This window comes from Nerophis ophidion, linkage group LG25 (genome assembly GCF_033978795.1).
Source record: "Nerophis ophidion isolate RoL-2023_Sa linkage group LG25, RoL_Noph_v1.0, whole genome shotgun sequence".
In the NCBI taxonomy this organism is placed as follows: domain Eukaryota; kingdom Metazoa; phylum Chordata; class Actinopteri; order Syngnathiformes; family Syngnathidae; genus Nerophis; species Nerophis ophidion.
In genome coordinates, this window is record NC_084635.1 from 13,231,964 (window position 1) to 13,254,160 (window position 22,197).

The window sequence follows — 22,197 nt, forward strand, 5'->3', positions numbered from 1 at the left end:
AAGTTATAACAATTCTCAGAAATCCACAGAGCTTAAATGATCTTCCAGACTTGTGAAGCTTTTCTTTCCAGAAAATTCCCTCATAACAAATCTCTTCCACCAAACTTTGCTTCGAACCACTTGCTTCAACACCACTACTTCTTGGTAGTAGTGTTATGTTTTTAGCCAAGATCATTTTTGATACTGTCTGCATAGATAGCCATAGGAGATGTAATATTTGTAATCCGTGCCAATATCACGTCAAGTACAACAAGAACTGGGCTGGTAACTTGTAAGGAACCGCTAAGAAGCCCTGATTTTCATGCATAAAATCAAACTATTTGAGAAATTAGACTTTGCTTCAAACCACTTGCTTTGGCACTACTACTTCTTGGTAGTAGTGTCATGTTTGTAGCCAAGATCATTTTTGATACTGTCTGCATAGATAGCCTTTGGAGACGTACTATTTCTAATCCGTGCCAATATTACGTCAAGTACAACAAGAACTGGGCTGGTAACTTTTATACATAAAAACAAACTATTTGAGAAATCCGACTCATATCGTGCTTGGAAACGTAGTCACTGTCTTTACACTGGTCCAAGATCCCGCATACCACACGAGGACTCTAGTGTTTTGTAGGAATTTTCTGCAAAAACGTTGGTCTCCTAAGTTTGGAACTGAACTCGGGGGCCCAGTACGGCATCATTCCTGGGCTAGTCTGCCATGGGCACAGTGGGCAGTGGGGTTTCTCCACACAGACCACCACCAGTTGGACTGACGGTGAAAGGCTAATGAATTGGGAATGTGTTTATCAAGTATTGACACTTAGGTAATGAGATGTCCACAGGACTGATGGTGCTGTCTGGTCTCTTGATAGTGAGCCATTTGCATGATTTGAATTCCACGTTGAAAGAGATGCATTTAGAAGACAAAACATCTAAATTTAGGCAAATTTCAATGCAAGTTTAGGCACTTTGAAGGGAGAAAATGGCAGCAAGGTGAGTGAATAAGAGTGAGACTTGTACCTTTGTCGACGTGCTTTGCAGCCGTGCACAGAAAGGTGAGCCAGGAGAGGAGAGAGAGGAGCCCCAGAGCTCCCCGCTCAGCCATCACTTTTCACGAATAAATATTTGCAGACTTGACGAATCCCGGGGTTTGAACGAAATCCTTAAACCCCAAAAAAAAAAAAAAAAAAGAAAAAAAAAAAGGACGGCAAAGAAAAAAGTTCAAAGAGCCAACCCGCGCAGACTCATCCGGTGCCAGGTAGTTAAAGAAGAGTCCGGATGAAACATGGAGCTTGGAAAGAAAGAGACGCGGGATATAAAGACTATTTTCTCAACTTGGTGGACGCGGAGGTCGAAGGAGGAAAAAACAAAAAACAAAAAAAAAACAATCAATCCATGACCGCCGAGGCGCAGCGAACAGGCGAGGCTGCTGTGGGAGAAGAGGCGCTAACACGCCGACTTTTCCTCTCCAATGTCCGCCGCCAGCATACAACGAAACGCGGCCACTTGAGAGGGAGAAAAGAATGTCATCCAGGCAGAGAGACGAATCTCGGCCGGGGCTGGCTGCTCACGGTCGGGACGTGAGGGAGCAGCGTGGTGGTGGAGGGCTGGATCTCCTCGGGCTCCCCGGAAAACATGGCGTGGAGTCTCACCGATGTTTGGAATCCAGGCGGCTTGTTTAGGCGAACACTAAAACGTGGGCTGGATGAATCCATTCCGAACACCTTTTCATACTAAAACAGGGGTGGGGAACCTTTTTGGCTGAAAGAGCCATGAAAGCCAAATATTTTAAAATGTATTTCCGTGAGAGCCATGTAATATTTTTAACACTGAATACAACTGTCAGGTTTAAACACTGATGACATGTATTAAACAGGCAAGAAGCAAGGAATTCAACAGAGACAGGATTCAATTTAGCTCAATGAGGAGAAACCTGTGGACCTGTACCCTTGTACAGTGTCGTCCCACAAGAGAGTTCCATGCCTCCTAACAACTATATGCGTGCATCTCTTATTCTTTTTAATCAATCAATCAATCAATCAATCAATGTTTACTTATATAGCCCTAAATCACTAGTGTCTCAAAGGGCTGCACAAACCTCTACGACATCCTCGGTAGGCCCACATAAGGGCAAAGAAAACTCACACCCAGTGGGACATCGGTGACAATAATGACCCAGTGGGATGTCGGTGACAATGATGACTACGAGAACCTTGGAGAGGAGGAAAGCAATGGATGTCGAGCGGGTCTAACATGATACTGTGAAAGTTCAATCCATAATGGATCCAACACAGTCGCGAGAGTCCAGTCCAAAGCGGATCCAACACAGCAGCGAGAGTCCCGTTCATAGCGGAGCCAGCAGGAAACCATCCCAAGCGGAGGCGGATCAGCAGCGCAGAGATGTCCCCAGCCGATACACAGGCAAGCATTCTGAAGTTAACCAATAAGAAATGAAATACTCTTGACCATTAATGCGACTTCTTGAACAGGTGCGGTAGAAACGGATGGATGGATTAAAACGCATGAGAATGTTTTATATTTTGAACGTTATTTTTAACACTGTGATTACCAGCAGAATTATTAATTACTTATCGTGTTAAGGGACGTTAAGGGACGGCGTGGCGCAGTGGAAGAGTGGCCGTGCGCAACCCGAGGGTCCCTGGTTCAATCCCCACCTAGTACCAACCTCGTCATGTCCGTTGTGTCCTGAGCAAGACACTTCACCCTTGCTCCTGATGGGTGCTGGTTGGCGCCTTGCATGGCAGCTCCCTCCATCAGTGAGTGAATGTGTGTGAATGGGTAAATGTGGAAGTAGTGTCAAAGCGCTTTGAGTACCTTGAAGGTAGAAAAGCGCTATACAAGTACAACCCATTTATCATGTATTTATCATTCAAGCAACGTCAGCTAAGATTAATCAGAGAGCCAAATGCAGTCATCAAAAGAGCCACATCTATAGGTTCCCTACCCCTGGACTAAAATGTAGAATAGAATTGAATAGAATGGACTTTATTGTCATTATATTTGCATATAACGAGATTAAAGACTCCAACTTAAAAGGCCTACTGAAATGAGATTTTCTTATTTAAACGGCGATAGCAGGTCCTATGTGTCATACTTGATCATTTCGCGAGTTTGCCATATTTTTGCTGACAGGTTTTAGCAGAGAACCTCCACGATAAAGTTCCCAACTTTCGGTGCTCAGAGAAAAGCCCTGCCTCTACCGGAAGTCGCAGTCAATGACGTCGCATGTTGATGGCTCCTCACATATTCACATTGTTTTAAATGGGAGCCTCCAACAAAAAGTGCTATTCGGACTGAGAAAACAACAATTTCCCCATTAATTTGAGCGAGGATGAAAGATTCGTGTTTGAGGATATTGATAGCGACGGACTAGAAAAAAAAAAAAACGCGATTGCATTGCATTCCGATGTTTTTAGACACATTTACTAGGTTAATTTCTGGGAAATCCCTTATCTTTCTATTGTGTTGCTAGTGTTTTAGTGAGTTTAATAGTACCTGATAGTCGAAGGTGTGTGTCCACGGGTGTCTTGACGCGCAGTGTCTCAGGGGAGTCAACGGCAGCTTTATGGACGGCACAAGCTCAGCTTTTCTCCAGTAAGAACTGACTTTTAAACTACAATTTTCTCACCGAAACCTGCTGGTTGACATTTGGTAGAGATCCATGTTGGCTTGACCGCGCTCTGATCCATAGGAAAGTTTCACCTCCAGGAATTTTAAACAAGGAATCACCGTGTGTTTGTGTGGCTAAAGGCTAAAGCTTCCCAACTCCATCTTTCTACTGTGACTTCTCCAATATTAATTGAACAAATTGCAAAAGATTCAGCAACACAGATGTCTAAAATACTGTATATTTATGCCGTTAAAGCAGACGACTTTTAGCTGTGTGTGTACTTCCTAAAAACCCGTGACGTCTTGCGTACACGTCATCATTACACGACGTTTCGAAGACGAAACTCCCGGGAAATTTAAAATTGTAATTTAGTAAACTAAAAAGGCCGTAGTGGCATGTGTTGCAATGTTAATATTTCATCATTGATATATAAACTATCAGACTGTGTGGTGGGTAGTAGTGGGTTTCAGTAGGCCTTTAAGGTGCAGTAGTGGGAACACATATGGGGTGAAATAAATAACACAAGAGGTAATAAAGGAAAAAACTAACAATTGAAATAAACAGACTACTATCCAACAAAAATAATAAGCAATCCTGTACAATATACAAAACACTATAGAAATGCAAAATACTGTCAATATACAGAACAAGACAAGAGTGCCGAAGTAATAAATAATCAGTGTCGATTGTATTGCACCATAGTATAATTGATGTATAATTTATGTCAGGGGTCACCAACCTTTTTGAAACCAAGAGCTACTTCTTGGGTACTGATTAATGCGAAGGGCTACCAGTTTGATACACACTTAAATTGCCAGAAATAGCCAATATGCTCAATTTACCTTTAATAAATAAATCTATATATAGAAAAAAAAGGGTATTTCTGTCCGTCATTCCGTCGTACATTTTTTTTCCTTTTACGGAAGGTTTTTTTGTAGCGAATAAATGATGAAAAAAAAAACACATAATTGAACGGTTTAAAAGAGGACAAAACACGAAAAAAATGAAAATTTAATTTTGAAACATTTTGGTACTCAAAGCGCTTTGACACTCCTTCCACATTCACCCATTCACACACTGATGGAGGGAGCTGCCATGCAAGGCGCTAACCAGCACCCATCAGGAGCAAGGGTGAAGTGTCTTGCTCAAGGACACAACGGACGTGACGAGGTTGGTACTAGGTGGGGATTGAACCAAGGACCCTCGGGTTGTGCACGGCCCCTCTTTCACTGCGCCACGCCGTCCCCTTCTTCAATTTCAAAATCTTCATTTCCGACTCTTTAAAATTCAAAATTCAACCGAAAGATATGAAGAGAAAAACTAGCTAATTCGAATCTTTTTGAAACATTTAAAAAAAAGAATTTATGGAACATCATTAGTAATGTTTCCTGATTAAGATTACCGTATTTCTTTGAATTGCCGCAGGGCATATAGTATGCGCCTGCCTTGAGTTACTGCCGGCTCAAACTCGCTTCGCAAAATAATCAGCACATGCTCAGTAACTCGTGACGTCACGAGTGACACTTTCCCTGTCATCATTTTCAAAATGGAGGAGGCTGATTTCAATACCATTAATTTAAAATCGCATAAAGGGAAGAAGATTAAGAGCTATTTGGTAGGATTTAAGGTCCAAGCTTACATCACACTCAATTTTTTACTGCATGCCTTTGGTAAGTGCCGGAATGAGAAGAGGTTTTAAAACAATTAGCGCATGCTTACTTTTACCGCATGCCTTTGTTAAGCGCAGGAGTGAGAAGAGGTTTTAAATTAATTAGCGCCCCGGCGGCAATTCAAGGAAATACGGTAATTAATATTGTAAATCCCATTCTTTTTTTTCCATGTACGTTGTAGCTGTTTCATTCAGTAAAAAAATGGGAAATTCCATTTAGTTTTTTAAGGCGGTCTGTCATGTTTCTAGCATTCAGACATTATTGTGAGGTTTTGTAAAACTGGAATCACGGGCCCCGAGACATATTTTTTTCTCTAAACGTGGTCCCCCCTGAGGGAAAATAATTGCCGAGGCCTGTTTTATGGAATGGTATAAACGAGGTGCGTGTAAAGTATGGCCGACCCATGAGATTAGTTTGCCAAATATACAATTGAGCTGAAATTTTTGAATGAAAGAAACTGCTGTTCTAAATGTGTCCACTGGATGTCGCAATAGCAATTGTTTGTATCCCCCGGCCGCAAAAGTGCTTGTGACGTCAGAGGGGGCGGAGCTATGTTCCGTGTTTGGACACTACGTACAGTACATTTGTGGACTTGGAGAAGGCATTCGACCGTGTCCCTCGGGAAGTCCTGTGGGGAGTGCTCAGAGAGTATGGGGTATCGGACTGTCTTATTGTGGCGGTCCGTTCCCTGTACGATCAGTGCCAGAGCTTGGTCCGCATTGCCGGCAATAAGTCGAACACATTTCCAGTGAGGGTTGGACTCCGCCAAGGCTGTCCTTTGTCACCGATTCTGTTCATAACTTTTATGGACAGAATTTCTAGGCGCAGTCAAGGCGTTGAGGGGTTCCGGTTTGGTAACCGCAGGATTAGGTCTCTGCTTTTTGCAGATGATGTGGTCCTGATGGCTTCATCTGACCGGGATCTTCAGCTCTCGCTGGATCGGTTCGCAGCCGAGTGTGAAGCGACCGGAATGAGAATCAGCACCTCCAAGTCCGAGTCCATGGTTCTCGCCCGGAAAAGGGTGGAATGCCATCTCCGGGTTGGGGAGGAGACCCTGCCCCAAGTGGAGGAGTTCAAATACCTAGGAGTCTTGTTCACGAGTGAGGGAAGGGTGGATCGTGAGATCGATAGGCGGATCGGTGCGGCGTCTTCAGTAAAGCGGACGTTGTACCGATCCGTTGTGGTGAAGAAGGAGCTGAGCCGGAAGGCAAAGCTCTCAATTTACCGGTCGATCTACGTTCCCATCCTCACCTATGGTCATGAGCTTTGGGTCATGACCGAAAGGATAAGATCACGGGCACAAGCGGCCAAAATGAGTTTCCTCCGCCTTAGAGATAGGGTGAGAAGCTCTGCCATCCGGGAGGGACTCAAAGTAAAGCCGCTGCTCCTTCACATCGAGAGGAGCCAGATGAGGTGGTTCGGGCATCTGGTCAGGATGCCACCCGAACGCCTCCCTAAGGAGGTGTTTAGGGCACGTCCAACCGGTAGGAGGCCACGGGGAAGACCCAGGACACGTTGGGAAGACTATGTCTCCTGGCTGGCCTGGGAACGCCTCGGGATACCCAGGGAAGAGCTAGACGAAGTGGCTGGGGAGAGGGAAGTCTGTGTTTCCCTGCTTAGGCTGTTGCCCCCGCGACCCGACCTCGGATAAGCGGAAGATGATGGATGGATGGATGGATGGTACAGTACATACGCTGCTAATTATGTGATAGTTTGGTTCTTGTGAAAACCTGTAATAACATAAATACTTTATTGCTCAAAAAATACAACGCTGTTACAAATAGTACGTCAACATTTATTACACGTATGCCCGCAAACTAAAGCATGGGAAATAGCTTGTATCACAAATTACTTGTAAGTTTAGGTACTCTTAAATTGAGGCATTTTTAGTAATCACATGTATTTTGAGAGGGGATTGAACTTGCGTTTGTTACTGGACTGCAGTTAATTTTGTTCATCACAATAGGCTCAGTTAAATTGGATTTTACAACCGCAAGTGTATTGAGTGGAGTAATCTCCTGACATAATTGCAATGAATCAGCATTGCAAATTGCCTAATTACCGTGTTTTTAGCTCGGGATGATCGATGTATAAATACTTAATTTGAAGTGGTGATTTGATTGCTAATTAAAATGAAATGGCATCATAAACCTGATGGAAACCAAGTATTTTTAAAGGAAAAAGTACATGTAATTTATCCCTTACAAAAATGGTCCCTTTAGATCTCAGGTGTCTAACTCAAGGCCTTGGGGCCAGATCTGGAAATTATATGCGCCAATAAAGTACTTTTCTTACTAAATGTATTCCTTCTTCCTGTTTTCACAGAAAACCTGTTTTTACTACATACAACTGCACACATTTTCAACTTTAATATTATCTAATAATGTAACAAATATACTTTATTCTGCGATCAGGTGGGGACTTGTCCGGGGTGTACACTGCCTTCCGCCCGATTGTAGCTGAGATAGGCGCCAGCGCCCCCCCGACCCCAAAGGGGAATAAGAGGTAGAAAATGGATGGATGGATATACCTTATTGAATACTTTAAATTGTGTATGAATTTAGGTTGAAAAAAATATTTATTTATGATAATAATGTAATGTTAGTTATATTTGTATGAATTCAGGTTGGAAAGTAATCTGTAATAATGATGAACTATTAGTTTTGTGTTTCCTAATAATACAACAAAAAAATATATATATATATATATACACACACACACACACACACACACATGTATACATACATACAGGTGCGGTTCGTATTATTAGAATATCATGAAAAAGTTGATTTATTTCAGTAATTATATTCAGAACGTGAAACTTACATATATTAATTAATTGAGCCCAGGCGAGACGCTTTTGACGTTGTCTCTTATTCAAGAGTGGCTTTACACAAGGAATGCGACAGCTGAAGCCCATATCTTGCATACATCGGTGCGTGGTGGTTCTTGAAGCACTGACTCCAGCTGCAGTCCACTCTTTGTGGATCTCCCCCACATTTTTGAATCGGTTTTGTTTGACAATCCTCTCCAGGGCGCGGTTATCGCTCTTGCTTGTACACTTTTTTCTACCACATCTTTGTCTTCCCTTCACCTCTCTATTAATGTGCTAGGACACAGAGCTCTGGGAACATCCAACATCTTTGTTAGTGACCTTTTGTGTCTTGCCCTCCTTCTTTAAAGTATCAATGGTCATCTTTTGGACAGTTGTCAAGTCAGCAGTCTTCCCCATGATTGTGTGTCATACAGAATCAAAACGAGAGACCATTTAAAGGCTTTTCCAGGTGTTTTGAGTTAGTTAACTACTTTGAGTGTGGCACCAGGTGTCTTCAATATCTGACCTTTTCACCATCTTCTAATTTTCTGAGATGTTGAATTTAGGGTTTTCATTGGTTGTCAGCTATAATCATCTCCTTTTTGGCAAAAAAACACTTGAAATGCATCAGTCTGTTTGGAATGAATGTATACATTCTACAAGTTTGACTTTCTAAATGGAATTAATGAAATGAATAAACTTTTTCATGATATTCTAATAACCATGAATTACCATGAATTGATTAACGTGGACCCCGACTTAAACAAGTTGAACAACTTATTCGGGTGTTACCATTTAGTGGTCAATTGTACGGAATATGTACTGAACTGTGCAATCTACTAATAAAAGTATCAATCAATCAAACATGACCAGCACCTGTATATGTATATATATATATATATATATATATATATATATATATATATATATATATATATATATATATATATATATATATATATATATATATATATATATATATATATATATATATATATATATATATATATATATATATATAACGTTTGACCTGTACTGTATGTTTAGATACAGGTTCACTGTGTTTTCTTTATTTTCGTGACTATTTACATTGTCAATTGTCACTGAAAGTATCAAAACTATGAATGAACACATGTGGAGTTATGTACTTAACACAAAAAGGTGAAATAACTGAAAACATGTTTTATTTTCTAGTTTCTTCAAAATAGCCACCCGTTGCTCTGATTACTGCTTTGCACACTCCGGGCATTCTCTCGATGAGCTTCAAGTATACCTGTGAAGTGAAAACCATTCCAGGTGACTACTTCTTGAGACTGCTAAGAGTGTGTGAAAAAGTAATCAGAGAAAAGGGTGGCTATTTTGAAGAAACTAGAAAATAAAAACATGTTTTCAGTTATTTCACTGTTTTTTTTGTTAAGTACATAACTCCACACGTGTTCATCCATAATTGTGATGCCTTCAGTGACAAAATAAATAGTTAATAAATAAAGAAAATGCATTGAATGAGAAGGTGTGTCCAACCTTGTGGCCTGTACTGTGTATAGTGAATTGAAGTGAATGATATTTATATAGCGCTTTTCTCTAGTGACTCAAAGCGCTTTACATAGTGAAACCCAATATCTAAGTTACATTTAAACCAGTGTGGGTGGCACTGGGAGCAGGTGGGTAAAGTGTCTTGCCCAAGGACACAACGGCAGTGACTAAGATGGCGGAAGCGGGAATCGAACTTGCAACCCTCAAGTTGCTGGCACGGCCACTCTACCAACCGAGCTATACCGCTATACACATACATACATTACAATTGTTTTGTTAAACAGATAGACATCTTATTGAGTTATGATTTCAAAACAAAATGTTCCATTAAATTGTTCAGTGTAAAAAATGACAATAGATTTCCCAGTAAAAAAAAAAAATGAAGCTTGGTTGCAAGAAATTTTACCGTAAAAGAAGGGGTACCATTTTTCCATACAAAGTAAAAATAATCATAGATTTCACGGTAACAAACTGATGCTCTGTCGACAGAAGTGTACCGTAAAAAAAACAGTGGCACCTGTCATGATCCACGTCTTGGATCATGGCATATTCTGGTTTTCGTTCTGTTTGTTATCACACTCTGTCTAGTATTTGTCTTCCTCAGTTCTTTGTGTCACTTCCTGGTTTTTTTCCGTTGTCATAGTTACCCAATTAGTGTCACCTGTCTCTCCTTTGATCACGCGCACCTGCCCTTGATTAGTTATTTCCCCTATTTAAGACCGCCTTTGTTTGACATTCTTTCTTGGACTCTTGTTTGCTTCACGCTACAGTTGACGTCGCTCTTTCCAGCCTTGTGGTAACTACCTTCGTGTACATTAGCTTCCGTGCTATTTCAGTTGTTTGTCCCTAGCTCATGCTAGCGCTTTCTGTTTAGTTTGTTAGTGCCTTCGAGCCAGTGTTTTCGGTTCTTAGACTGTTTTAGTTAGTATAAATAAATTATTGTTCCTACCTCACGCTGTGTCCATCTTCGCTGCACCCACGAGAGAACAGTTCGTCACCACAATGCCACCTTGACGTCACAGCACCACAACAACAACAACCATAGATTTTACAGCAGGGGTCTCAAACATGCGAGAAGTACAGAGTTGAGTTTATACAAAAAAGTTCTATTTTGGTTTCATCTGACCACATGACATTCTCCCAATCCTCTGCTGTATCATCCATGTATTCATTTTGGTATAAACTCAACTCGTCGTGTTTGGAGGAAGAAGAATACTGAGTTGCATCCCAAGAACACCACACCTACTGTGAAGCATGGGGGCGGAAAGATCATGCTTCGGGGCTGTTTTTCTGCTAAAGGGACAGGACGATTGATCCGTGTTAAGGAAAGAATGAAAGGGGCCATGTATCGTGAGATTTTCAGCCAAAACCTCCTTCCATCAGTGAGAGCTTTGAATGGTTGACCAAATACTTATTTTCCACCATATTTTACAAATAAATTCTTTAAAATTCTTACAATATGAATTCCTGGATTTTTTTTTCACATTCTGTCTCTTACAGTTGAAGTGTACCTATGATGAAAATTACAGACCTCTGTCATCATTTTAAGTGGGAGAACTTGCACAATCGGTGGCTGACTAAATACTTTTTTTGCCTCACTGTACATATGGAATTGTATTCTGAGGCATATCTTTGTACATGTAAATTAATTTATTAGACTGTTACAAGAGTCCATAACTGTGATGTGGCCCTTAGGGAAAACAAGTTTGCTTTAGAAAATAGAATTAGATTTAAGTAATGGTTTTTGCATTTCCGTGATCCGTCGGATTACACAGGGTTTATTATTATTATATACACGTCCAAAGCAGTCTGGTTTAGAAATGTAAAAGGCAGAGGCCTGTGTCTGTAACTTGACTCAACCGATGACGTCACATGGTGGCTGGAAATCAGAAGAAAGGCTTAAGTAGTAAAAATAGTCTCCTAAGCTTCATATGAAGTTGCTCAACATGATCCCTGCGGCAGTGTGCATTGTCTTTTGGCAGGGGATGAAAGGGACGATGCAATCACAGCGAGACTACGATTCGAATAGAAGCAGAATTTGTGGCTTTTTTTTTATAGCAAATATTTTTTTTATAGCAAATATTTGCAGCTTTGTAGATACACAACAGGAAAACCAAATGCAAAATACAACAAGTTGTGCATTGAGATGTTTTTTTTGTTTTTGCCTATCTGTTCTTTTGAGGGATGGAGAGGAAACATGAAGGCCTGTTCAGTGTCAAGACAAATCACCTCATTGCTGCATCAGTGGGAGAAGCACAGAACAGCTCCCTCTGCTGGCGTCAGAGTCATACAGCACGTTCACCTCCATTGGCGTCCCCAGTTTAACTGGACCATGTTGCGCCACATTTTGGGCGAGTTATGTTTTTGGCATGATATCTTTCATCCAAATGTTTGTGCCCGTGTAAATGGCATCTGCGAGAGAACAATATGTATGTTTCTCATCAGATGTCTGATTTGAAATGACCTTTATATCCCAATAAGCACAAGACATTGATACCAGTGAAGTTGGCACGTTGCTTAATTGGTAAATAAAAACAGAATACAAGGATTTGCACATCCTTTTCAACTTATATTCAATTTAATAGACTGCAAAGACAAGATATTTAATGTTCGAACTGAGAAACTTAAAAAAAAAAATCATTAACTTAGAATTTAAAGGCCTACTGAAATGACATTTGCTTATTCAAACGGGGATAGCAGGTCCATTCTATGTGTCATACTTGATCATTTCGCGATGTTGCCTTATTTTTGCTGAAAGGATTTAGTAGAGAACATCGACGATAAAGTTCGCAACTTTTGGTCGCTAATAAAAAAGCCTTGCCTGTACCGGGAGTAGCAGACGATGTGCGCGTGACGTCACTGGTTGTAGAGCTCCTCACATCTAAACATTGTTTACAATCATGGCCACCAGCAGCGAGAACCATTCGGACCGAGATAGCGACAAATTCCCCATTAATTTCAGTGAGGATGAAAGATTCCTGGATGAGGATAGTGCGAGTGAAGGACTAGAGCAGGTGTAGGGGACCTATGGCTCGCGAGCCAGATGTGGCTCTTTTGACGACTGCATCCGGCTCTCGGATAAATCTGATCTGACATTACTTAACACAATAAGTAATGAATAATTCCACTTGTAATCACAGTGGTAAAAAAGTAGTTCAAAATATAAAACATTTTCATGCATTTTTAATCCATCCATCCGTTTTCTACCGCACCTGTTCAAGAAGTTGCGTAAATGGGAAGAAGTTATTTATTTATTATTGGTTAGTGTGGGGCTTGCCCTCCTGGGGATTCTTCAGACCACCAAGTACCGACATGAGAGCCTGTTTCAGGGTTACAATATTGTTTTATTTTACAATAAGTCTCTCAGTTGCTTTCCAGCAATTGTCTTTTTCTTGTCTCTCCCCCTGGCTGCTGCTTATAACAGAGCGACAGGTGATTAGATAACAAAGCCCAGGTGGGTCATTTATGCACCAGTTGCTGATTTCGAGCCCGATCCTGGCAACACCCTGCTTCGCTGCAGGCCCGCAGGCCACGTCCCCTCCACAGTTAGCTTCAGAATAACAATGTTACTACAAAGAATAAAATACCTATTATACTCTAGAAATGTTGGTCTTACTTAAAAAAGCACGCATTTAGTTGTGTTCAGTGTTAAAAAAAAAAAAAGGTTATATGGCTCTTACAGAAATACATTTTAAAATATTTGTCCTTCTTGGCTCTCTCAGCCAAAAAGGTTCCCGACCCCTGGACTAGAGAAAAAACAAAAACAAAAAGTGGGGCAGTGGGAGCGATTCACATGTTATTAGACACATTTACTAGGATAATTCTGGAAAATCCCTTATCTGCTTATTGTGTTACTAGTGTTTAAGTGAGATTATATACTACCTGAAAGTCGGAGGGGTGTGGCCACGGGTGTAGTGACCGCCAGTGCCTCTGGTGGGAGGAGGTAAGAGAGTCCGCAGCTGCAGGAGGACGCAAGCTCCGCTCATGTCTACGGTAAGAGCCAACTTATTACCACAATTTTCTCACCAAAACCTGCCAGTTGACATGTGGTAGAGAAACATGTTCGCTTGATCGCTTTGTTCCATATTAAAGCTTCACAACAAACAAAAAAACACCAGCTGTGTTTGTGTTGCTACAGCCGGCCAAAATACACCGCTTTCCACCAAATGCATTCTTCTTTGTAGTATCCATTATTAATTGAACAAATTGCAAAAGATTCAGCAACACAGATGTCCAGAATACTGTGTAATTATGCGATTAAATCGGACGACTTTTAGCCATGAGTGGTGCTGGGATAAAATGTCCGCTACAACCAATAACGTCACAAGCACGCGTCAACATAAGCGTCAACATAAGCGTCATCATTCCGCGACGCTTTCAACAGGACATTTCGCGAGAAATTTAAAATTGCAATTTAGTAAACTAAAAAGGCCGTATTGGCATGTGTTGCAATGTTAATATTTCATCATTGATATATAAACTATCAGACTGTGTGGTCGGTAGTAGTGGGTTTCAGTAGGCCTTTAACTTAGAATTTATTGGCAGCAACGCATTGCACAAAATTTGGCACAGGGGCATTTTCACTACTGTGTTACATGTTCTTTCCTTTTAACAACACTCAGTAAACGTTTGGGAACTGAGGAGACCAATTTTTGAAGCTTTACAGGTGGAATTCTTTCCCATTCTTGCTTGATGTAACTTGCTAAACTCCTCCAACCGCCAGATACGAACAATGGGAGACCGGGCTTTCTGATCCGCCGCTCCCAGTCTGTGGAACGCTCTCCCTGACCACCTGAGGGCACCACAGACTGTGGATACTTTTTAAAAAAGGCTTAAAAACCCTTCTTTTTCAGAAATCCTTTTTATTTTAGATGTATGCATACTATTTCAGGTTATTAGGCTGTTCTAGTTCTTATTGGTATTATCTTTTAATTTTTATTTTTTTAATACACTGAAGCACTTTGAGATTGTTTACTCATTGTAAAGGGCTTTTTACAAATAAAATATATTATTATTATTATTATCATCAATATGTACAGCTTAAGTTGTTCAACAGGGACGGCGTGGCGCAGTGGAGAGTGGACGTGCGCAACCCGAGGGTCCCTTGTTCAATTCCCACCTAGTACCAACCTCGTCACGTCCGTTGTGTCCTGAGCAAGACACTTCACCCTTGCTCCTGATGGGTACTGGTTAGTGCCTTGCATGGCTGCTCCCTCCATCAGTGTGAATGTGTGTGTGAATGGGTAAATGTGGAAGTAGTGTCAAAGCGCTTTGAGTACCTTGAAGGTAGAAAAGCGCTATACAAGTATAACCCATTTATAACAGTCTGAGGACTCCGTTGTGGTATTTGACGCTTCATAATGCGCCACACATTTTCAATGGGAGACAGGTTTGGAGGACAGGCAGGGCAGTCTAGTATCTGCACTCTTTTACTATGAAGCCACGCTGTTGTAACACGTGGCTTGCCATTGTCTTGCTGAAATAAGCAGGGGCGTCCATGATAACGTTGCTTGGATGGCAAAATATGTTGCTCCAAAACCTGTACGTATCTTTCAGCATTAATGGTGCCTTCACAGATGTGTAAGTTACCCATGCCTTGGGCACTAATACACCCCCATACCATCACAGATGCTGGCCTTTGAACTTTGCGCCTAGAACAGCCCGGATGGATTTTTTCCTCTTAGGTCCAAAGGACACGACTTCCATATTTTCAAAAAACAATTTGAAATGTGGACTCGTCAGACCACAGAACACTTTTCCACTTTGCATCAGTCCATCTTAGATGGATAGAAACCAGTGGCGTTTGTGGGTGTTGTTAAAAAATGGCTTTTGCTGTGCATTGTAGCGTTTTAATTTGCACTTACAGATGTAACCACAAACTGTAGTTACTGACAGTGGTTTTATGAAGTGTTCCTGAGCCCATGTGGTGATATCCTTTACACACTGATATCGCTCTTTGATGCAGTACCGCCTGAGGGATCGAAGATCCTTAATGTCGTCGCTTACGTGCAGTGATTTCTACAGATTCTCTGAACTTTTTGGTGATATTACGGACCGTAGATGGTGCAATCCCTAAATTCCTTGCAATAGCTCGTTGAGAAATGTTCTTTTTAAACTGTTCGACAATTTACTCATGCATTTGTTCACAAAGTGGTGACCCCTCACCCCATCCTTGTTTGGCAATGACTGAGCATTTCATGGAAGTTGGTTTTATACCCAATCATGGCACCCACACTGCAAAAAGTCAGTGGGCAATAAGAAAAAAAAATACAAAAATTAGGGGTCTTTTATTGGAAGTCAGCAAAATGATCTGCCAATAGAACAAAAAAATTTGGCTTGTCAAGACTTTGCAACATAAGTGAAAATTAGCTAACCTCAATGTACCCAAAAGTACCCTAAAATAAGTATATTTTCACTACTAAGTGCACTTTTCTTAGTAGAAAAAAGACACCTTTTTGCTCAAAAGGTTGAAAAATATTCTTAAATTAAGTTAATGCTAGTGCCATTATCTTGACATAATGATATGCACTCGGCATCATGATTTTTTTTTTCATGTTTGAAGTAAGAAATGATTACTTTAAAAAAGTAGTTTTATACTTGGGAATGTTGATGACACAGCTTTGCAACAGTTGATATTCTAGTTTCAAGCATGTTTTACTCAATATAGGTCATAAAATCTCAGCAACAAGCTGTAATATCTTACTGACATCATTAATGACCAAAATGTGACGATTGCATGGCATCGTGATGCGGGTGTGTTCTCTTTTGACACAGTCGGGCTCTGGCACAGCGGGAAAGTAAGAGTAAAATGATTTATTAACAAATAAAAACAGACTTAGTTAAAACGAACAGAACTAGCATGAGAGCTAGAAAAACCCAACAGAGCTAGCATGAGAGCTAGAGAAATAACAAAAGACTTAGCATGGAAGCTAGCTGGTTGCGAACAGGGATACAGGATCGGAATCAGAGTTGTCACTGTTGTGAAACACAAACTAGGAAGCAAGGCTGAATGAACGGAAAAGGCAGGCTTAAATAAGGACAGCAGTCAGAAAACAGGTGCGTGTCGAAAGCCAGGGGCAGGTGAAACTAATGCGTGACTATGGTGACAGACTAACAAGGAAGTACAACCAGGAACACAAAAAGACTCAGAAACCTAAATCAAAATATGATTCGGGCAGTGGATCATAACATAAAACCCTTGAAACAAGTAAAACAGTCTAACATAAAATCTGCTTAGTGAGAAGAATTATCTTATCAGACAGAAAATAAGCAAAAATCACCCTTATTTGAGGTATTTAATCTTACTTAAATTTCAGTTTTTGCAGTGCAACTGTCCTCAATTAGTTTGTTCACCTGTGGGATGTTCCAAATAAGTATTTAATGAGCTTTCCTCAACTTTCTCAGTCTTTTTTGCCACTTGTGCCAGCTTTTTTGAAACATGTTGCAGGCATCAAATTCCAAATGAGGTAATATTTGCAAAAAAGATAAGACTTCCAGTTCGAATGTTAAGTATCTTCTCTTTGCAGCCTATTCAATTGAATATAAGTTGAAAAGGATTTGCAAGTCATTGTATTCTGTTTTTATTTACCATTTACACAACGTGCCAACTTTACTGGTTTTGGGGTTTATACATACGTATTTGAAAACTGACTTCGAAACAACGTTGCAAAATAGTTGTGTTTGTAAACTGAAACAAGGTTTATGTCTAATGTTGGATGCACGTTGCTGGTTGACCAAATTTTAACAGTCAAACCAACGTCACTGCCTGACATTTAATAAAAGTGGTCAAAAAGCATGTTGTTTCAACGTTGTATTTGTGTTACAGAATAATGGTTATGAAATGACCAAAATTCAGAATCCAAAATTCAATTAACGAAACAATGTGTTGTTCCAACATTAAAGGCCTACTGATAGTATGATAGTTTATATATCAATGATGAAATATTAACATTGCAACACATGCCAATACGGCCTTTTTAGTTTACTAAATTAAAATTTAAAATTCCCCGCGGAGTTTCTTGTTGAAATCGACGCGGAATGTTTGTGACGTTATTGGTTGAGCGGACATTTTTAGCCCAGCGCCACTTACGGCTAAAAGTCGTCTCTTTTCATCGCATAATTACACAGTATTTTGGATATCTGTGTTGCTGAATCTTTTGTAATTTGTTCAATTAATAATGGAGACGTCAAAGAAGAATGCTGTTGGTGGAAAGTGGTGTATTGCAGCTGCCTTTAGCAACCGAAACACAGCCGGTGTTTCTTTGTTTGTTGTGAAGCTTTAGCAAACATGTTTCTCTACCACATGTCAACCAGCAAGTTTTTGGATGAGAAAATTGTGATATTAAGTCGGCTCTTACCGGAGACTTGTGCGGAGTTAGCGTCCTCCTGCAGCTGCTGTCATCTTGGCTCCTCCATTGGCAGTCACCGCAGCCCTCCGACTTTCAGGTATGACTTTATAATCTCACCAAAACACTATTCAAACCATAAGCAGATAAGGGATTTTCCAGAATTATCCTAGTAAATGTGTCTAATAACATCTGAATCTGTCACGCATTGTGGCGCACTCGCTGCGCGGAGTTGCCACCTCTTGGATGCACGTTGACCAGACAGGCAGGAGTGCAGGTAAGAAACTGATTTTAATATATAAAACAAAAGAACACTGGTACAAAAAGGGAAAATAAAGCGCGTGCCTACGCACGGGAAGCTAATGCTAAACTTAGCTGGAGACAAAAGTACAAAAATGTGACGTGCCGACCGCACGCGAAGCTAAGGCGGAACTTAGCAAATGGAAAACATAAGACCAAATACATACGTGACTTGTTGCGTAACGCAAACAATGGACCGAGAGCGAACTAAGGAATCAGGTGGGCTTAAATACACAAATAATAATCACAACACAAGTGCGCCTGATGCCAGAGCAGGTGAATCAAATGGCGAAACCATGGCGACGAACACAAACAAGGAAATACATAACTGAAGGGATCGGCAAAGTCTAGAAATAAACATGATCAAAAACATATCAAAAGGCAAAACCATAAACGATCCGAGTCGCGGATCGTGACAGAATCGCTCCCACTGCACTCGTCTTTTTTTTTTCTTTTCTCTAATGCTTCACTCTAACTTTCCTCATCCACAAATTTTTCATCCTCACTCAAACTAATGGGGAAATTGTCGCTTTCTCGGTCCGAATCGCTCTTGCTGCTGGTGGCCATGATTGTAAACAATGTGAGGATGTGAGGAGCTCCACAACCCGTGACGTCACGCGCACATCGTCTTCTACTTCCGGTACAAGGCAAGGTTTTTTTTATTAGCAACCAATAGTTGCGAACTTCATCGTCGATGTTCTCTACTAAATCCTTTCAACGAAAATATGGCAATATCGCGAAATGATCAAATATGACACTTCGAATGGACCTGCTATCCCCGTTTAAATAAGAACATCTCATTTCAGTAAGCCTTTAAGTTTGAGTTGCTCAACATCAGTGCCTAATTCAACAAGTTCTCAAAGTTGTTCCAATATCTCACGCCTGCTGGGATAAAACTTAAGAACACATTTGAGCATCACAAGAAAACAAAGCTATGAATGATTCAGTGTGTCATCTGTAAATTGTAGCAATCTTTCTGGTGTGGCACACGAAGCGGATGAGAGTATTTTGACATATGCAACAACAAGATGTGGTTATGTGCTACAAGATGCATTAAAAATTCCAAAGCCTTATTTCCATAGAAAGTAAACAGTTACTGATTGTTTGCAGAACATCAAATCACTGAGCATCAAAAGGATACCCTGGGATTATTTGAAAAATTCCTCAGGATTGTACACACACAGTAATCCTTGTGAGATCGCTGCATGCTGGATAGGAGGACATGTTCTTTAAAAGCCTACTGAAATGAGATTTTCTTATTTAAACGGGGACAGCAGGTCCACTCTATGTGTCATACTTGATCATTTTGCGATATTGTCATATTTTTGCTGAAAGGATTTAGTAGAGAACATCGACTTTTGGTCGCTAATAAAAAAGCCTTGCCTGTACCGGAAGTAGCAGACGATGTGCGCGTGATGTCACGGGTTGTGGAGCTCCTCACATCCGAACATTGTTTACAATCATGGCCACCAGCAGCGAGAGCGATTCGGACCGAGTCCATAAGCTTCTTCTTTTTGCTCTATCTTCTTGTTATGGGACATTCATCTTCCGCTATTTATAATATAAAGTACTGTAAAGTTCTTACTTCTATCTGTCATGAAAGCACTAAAACATACCGGTATAGTGAGTTTACATTATTCACCCGAGGAACTTTAGTAATTAGAGTTCTGGTCGGATGCTTTTTCACGGATGTTTCCGGATGAGGAGATGCTGCTCCGTTATTGATTTAAGTAAAGTCTGAAAGTCATTAAAACAGTTAACTCCATCTTTTGACATTTCTTCCACTCCCATCCTTGCACGCTACACCGCTACAACAAAGATGACAGGGAGAAAACGCTGCGGAAGGTAAACCACGTAACAAAGACCGCCCACAAAAAGGCGCATCAGAAAGCGGCTTGAAGATGATCTGTAAAACATAATCTATGCCACATTTTGACCAAAGAACCACCATTACATGTTATGTATGCCACATATTATGAATCCTTTAATGCGCCTCATATATGAAAAAAGATAAAAAATAGACCTTTCATCGGCAATGTGCCTTATTATCCGGTGCGCCCTATGGTTCGGAAAATATGGTAAATATAAATAATAAAGGCTAAACGAAACGTCTCAGTGGGCCAAATTTGATCCACGACCCCCACTTTGGGCACCCCTAAATCAGCGCGTGCCACTGTTCTCTTTATAAAGAGACAATATCAAGTATTCAACGGCTGCGAAGTCGCCTCACATCCACAAGCCAATTAAATAATGCACGTGCACGCCGTTCAGCTCCATTTCTTTAATAGCATTTTTCAGCTCACATGCCGTGCCCGTGTCGTGGGAACACTTCTTTCAAATTATTGAACAATGCAACAATAACTACTCAACAGCAGAGGAACATTGGCATCATAAATCATGCAAAGTATCCAGAGATGACAGTGGATTAAATAATGCGTCAATTTTATCTCTGCCGTATTTTGCCGTATTTGGAGTTGTTAAATTGCTGTAAATTTGCACACCAATAAAATGAAGTGTTTGCCGTTTTCTTTGCACATATAATTGAGTATGATTTTTAAGCTTCGTTGCGTGACTCTTTGGAAAATATCACTAAATCGACCTTTTAGTTTTGGACCGTGCATATTACACATTTTAGAAGCACGCAGCTCAGCCCATTGACAAGCTACATGATGATTTTGAGTATTTTGTGCATCTTGTAGGGGTGTAACGGTACGTGTATTTGTAGTTAACCGTTTCGGTACGGGGTTTCGGTTCGGTTCGGAGGTTTACCGAACAAGTTTGTAAGCTAAAAAGCTGCCCTACTTTTGGCTTCTGTCTCAGCACCCAGCATTGTCCCACCCACACAACCATCTGATTGGTTATATACAAAGCCAATCAGCAGTGTGTATTCACAGCGCATGTAGTCAATGCTTCAGCGTCGAGCAGATGTGTTTAGCAGGTGAGCAGCGGACTCTCCCCAAATTATACAAATCAACTACTACTATCACTATGAGCCCGTTGACCTTTTAGAAACAAACTGCAGCTCAGCTCGCTCGCAGTTCTGGCTTGAGGTGAAGGCTAGTTAGCTTTTAGCGTAACGTTAGCTCATTTTGCTGTGTGTGCGTGTGCGTTAGGGGCAGCAAAACCCTGTCCGTCTTTTATTTCACTTAAACTCCATGGGTGTTCAGGGATGAATAGTCTCTCCTATTGCTATTTTACTATTTTTTCAGCAATAGTTACATTAATCATTAGTAATGTAGCAGCCTAGTTTTGAATGGCAGGGTCCCTGCTATCACTTGTTGACAAAAATATAACGTTTACATAATAAAAGTCAACTATAGGTTTCCAAAATGCTGTAATAAATTAAGCATGATGAGTGGACTTGAAACTGTTTAATGTTGCACTTTTTAAAGGTAGAAGAAAGGTTTTGTCGTTTTATTTAATCAAAGCAACAATTTGAGTCAGTTTAATGTGGATTAACGTAGGCAGAATTATTATAGTGTTCCCAGTGTTAAAAGGATAAAGCCATTGTTTACAAATTTGGTAAATAAATAACCCAAAAAAATTTATTTTGTTGTTTTCTTACTGTACCGAAAATGAACCGAACCTCGACCTCTAAACCGAGGTACGTACCGAACCTAAATTATTGTGTACCGTTACACCCCGAGCATCTTGCAGATAATATTGTCAGGGTGCCCACCACAAAAGAGCAGTTCTTAGTGTTATTAATAAGTTGACCATGAAGATAGTCATGGTGGTTTTGGTGACATGATGTGTGTTAGTGATCTAAGTGGTTTATTTTTTTTCTTCGTCTGCCTCAGATGCTAATTGTTGGAGATGGCATTTATGGCTCTCTCAAAGGATTGTATAATGTAGTTGGTTTTTTTTAGAATTATTTTCGGAAGTTACTCGTTTTCATCCAAGGAAATAACTCCTGGT

General features: G+C 40.6%; 1 protein-coding gene across 9 annotated transcripts in view; it reads right to left on the reverse strand.

Moving 5' to 3' along the window:
* Positions 1–1,616, reverse strand: part of neo1a (neogenin 1a) — a 479,989-nt gene extending 478,373 nt beyond the window's left edge. For 7 of the 9 annotated variants that reach the window (XM_061887535.1, XM_061887537.1, XM_061887533.1 and 4 more), the window contains exon 1: positions 1,006–1,615. In XM_061887535.1, coding sequence (XP_061743519.1) covers positions 1,006–1,090 — 85 coding nt within the window. In that variant the 5' untranslated portion in view covers positions 1,091–1,615. Of the gene's footprint in view, positions 1–1,005 lie in introns of all 9 variants that reach the window. The other 2 variants (XM_061887530.1, XM_061887538.1) reach the window with 2 other exon arrangements.
* Positions 1,617–22,197: the final 20,581 nt, after the last annotated feature.